The sequence below is a fragment of the Elaeis guineensis genome, chromosome 2 (assembly GCF_000442705.2).
Source record: "Elaeis guineensis isolate ETL-2024a chromosome 2, EG11, whole genome shotgun sequence".
In the NCBI taxonomy this organism is placed as follows: Eukaryota; Viridiplantae; Streptophyta; class Magnoliopsida; order Arecales; family Arecaceae; genus Elaeis; species Elaeis guineensis.
Window position 1 is genome coordinate 10,151,061 of NC_025994.2, and position 2,834 is coordinate 10,153,894.

General features: G+C 36.3%; 1 protein-coding gene across 1 annotated transcript; it reads right to left on the reverse strand.

The window, feature by feature from the left end:
- Positions 1 to 459: 459 nt before the first annotated feature.
- Positions 460 to 2,517, reverse strand: LOC109505674 (small ribosomal subunit protein uS14). The gene is made up of 3 exons (XM_019849395.3): positions 2,356 to 2,517; positions 1,373 to 1,472; positions 460 to 708 (listed from the first exon to the last, which is right to left on the reverse strand). Exons 1-3 carry the CDS (start codon positions 2,415 to 2,417, stop codon positions 700 to 702), a joined length of 171 nt encoding a protein of 56 aa, XP_019704954.1. The 5' UTR covers positions 2,418 to 2,517; the 3' UTR covers positions 460 to 699.
- Between the last annotated feature and the right edge of the window lie 317 nt (positions 2,518 to 2,834).

A 2,834-nucleotide genomic window follows, 5' to 3' on the forward strand; every position in this document is an offset into this window, starting at 1 on the left:
GTTATTTCCCATGCCTCCATCTCTCAAGGTGTCGACAGCAATTTGTTTTCTTTTCGCATAGAACATTCTTGTTCAGGTTGCAAACAAGCCACTGTCATACAAGGAGAATGACAAATTGTTCTCTTCAAAAGAGAGGAGGCACCAGAAATGGTTCAAACAGGCCTAAAAATGATCAGCAGCTCGACCGATTAACACCACGATGCCTAGACGTATCCCATAAGACATGCACCAACGGTGCAGCATGAAGATGGCAAAATTTTAGACCCGACGACCAGAGGCTCTCAGGTTCTTCATACAAACCAAGAAGAAGAGAGAAACTAAGAAGAGAGGGGAAAAGAAAATTAAACAAGGATGTTCTAGCAGATTTATCCCCAGACAGCGCAGCTATGGTCAACCATGCAAACTTTACACATTTTTTTGAAAGAAAAAGCTTCCAACTAGTAATAAATTTCAAGAGGATAACACAAAATGCAGGCAATACCTGAATTTAGGAAGAGGAACTCTCACATCTGAATGAAAACTCAGTACATGTTCTCCAAAATCCCGAAGAAAGGGAAGCAAACTTCTACAATTACTTTTGAGGAACTACAATGTCTTCAGCAACTATCCTATCTTAGAAACTAAAAAAAGCAATTCAAGGGAAACCATGTCCACACGTCTTCTTCCTCTATTGCCTGTCCCGACCATGCTTTCTTCTTCTTAACGATACTGAAATGCCATAGAACAAAGATTGCTTAGACAGTTGGTATAATCTATAGCAACACAAATGGACTTAGATAAGAGAACATAATAAAACACTTCTCTAGCTCGGAATATATCAATGGTATTTATGGACATAAAAGCTTAAGCAAATAAAGAAATACGAGCTTAAATCAGCATATGCTCAAGCATGTTAAGGTGGACAAAAGAAAGAACATGAGAGCATACCAAGTTCACGAGTACACAATCACAACCATGCATGATAGGAATTATAGTTTAGCCAGAACAATCATGAAGAAAGGTTAGCCAAGGAGAGAAAAAAAAAAGCTAAAAAGATGAAGGAAAAACCCAGGATTCAACTAAAAATCTTCTAAATTACCGGCAGAAATTCAAAGTTGCAACAACCAGAAGAATAAGTAGCAATAAATGATTCTGAATGGATTTTTAGTTTTAACAAGAGAAAAAAAAAAAGGTGGTATACACTAACAGGATTAAACTTAAAAACTAGTAAACAATCTTCATCTTCTACTCGGCATTGGAAGACACTTTAAGCATCCTGTACAACTAAAATCTGTACAGCCCGTTAAGTCAAGAAAAACCAAATGGAAAGGATACAATATTAATCTGCCCAAATTTCCAAGCTTTCACATCAACCAATTCAAAGAATATATACCTTGATGAAGCCAATGTCCTTGGCATTGCTGCGGAAGCACTGCCTGCAACACATGAGCCCATACTTGCGAATCAAACCATGTGGATTGCCACAAACGCGGCTGCCAAATACAAGTAGAAGGCTTGTTAGCAAGATAATGTTGGAAACAAGCCTCAGAATACAAGAATAAACCGCAAACTTGTACATCAACAATCTTTTGCATCCTAAAAAAACAGAACTGAAGAACACAGCTTATCTCAATTTTCAGGGACAATCACCTTTAAAAGAATACAACAAAAATATCAGAACATTGTGAAGATAATCAAACAAGAAGAATTAAAGAGGTATAAAAGGTCCAAAATGGCAGATTTCATCAAAATTTTAACTGATATAAGCCACCACATACAAGAATAACCTAAACACATGCACATACAAGAAGAACCTAAACACATATACAAAGACATATGCCATCACATACACGAATAAGCTACACAGAGAGCCATACACGAATAATCTACACACGTACACATACATACATACATATCCCACCACATACATGAATAATCCACCCCCCCCCCCAACACACACACACAAAAAAAACCCCCCACGCATGTATGTATGTAAACAAATGATCCGAGACTTCAGATAAAAATCTTTGATGTATGTTTGATACAAGAATTCCTAATCGTCACATATCGTCCTTTATTTTTCAATCCCTCGCGATTGGAACTCAAAAGGGGAAACAAAAGAGAAAGTAAACGGAAAAATAAAATATTTATGAAGAAAGCTCCTAATTCCTGAGATCATTAGCTAATCGATATGAATTTCGAACAATAATACCTCAGATTGAAACGCATCAATAAAGGAGAATCACACAATAATTGAAAGAAAAGAAAATCACTGGAAAGAAATTAAAGGCCAGATCACAAACCAAGGCACCAGAATCAACAGAAAATAAAGATACTAGAGAAGACAAGCAAGATAGAAAACGAGAAGGATCATACCAAGCCCGAGATCCGGGGCCATAGTTCTTGGGATGGGAGTTCCAGACGTTGGAGTGACCCATCTTCCCTGGCGGCGGAGAACTCAAGCTAAGCTCTGGGAACGACTCGCAAAACCCTAACCCTAGTTTTCAGTGGTGAGAACTGAAAACCAAGAATAGGAGCCGGCCTTTTATAGCATAATTACCAGGATATTTTGCCTATCTACCTCTTAAATATTAAAATTTACAGTAACGCCTTTTCAAAAAAAAAATATAATAATAATAATAATAATATATATATATATATACCGCGCGCGCATACGCGTTTAGAGTTAGATTAGAATAAGATCGATCAAATTTAGACTCAAAATTCGATCGGATTAAAACTCAATAATAAATATCCATGATCAATAATCTAAGCTTTTGAATGCAACCTACTAATTCAAAATTACTTATATATAAAAAATTATATAATTTGAAGAATGAAGATCTCTAATTTAT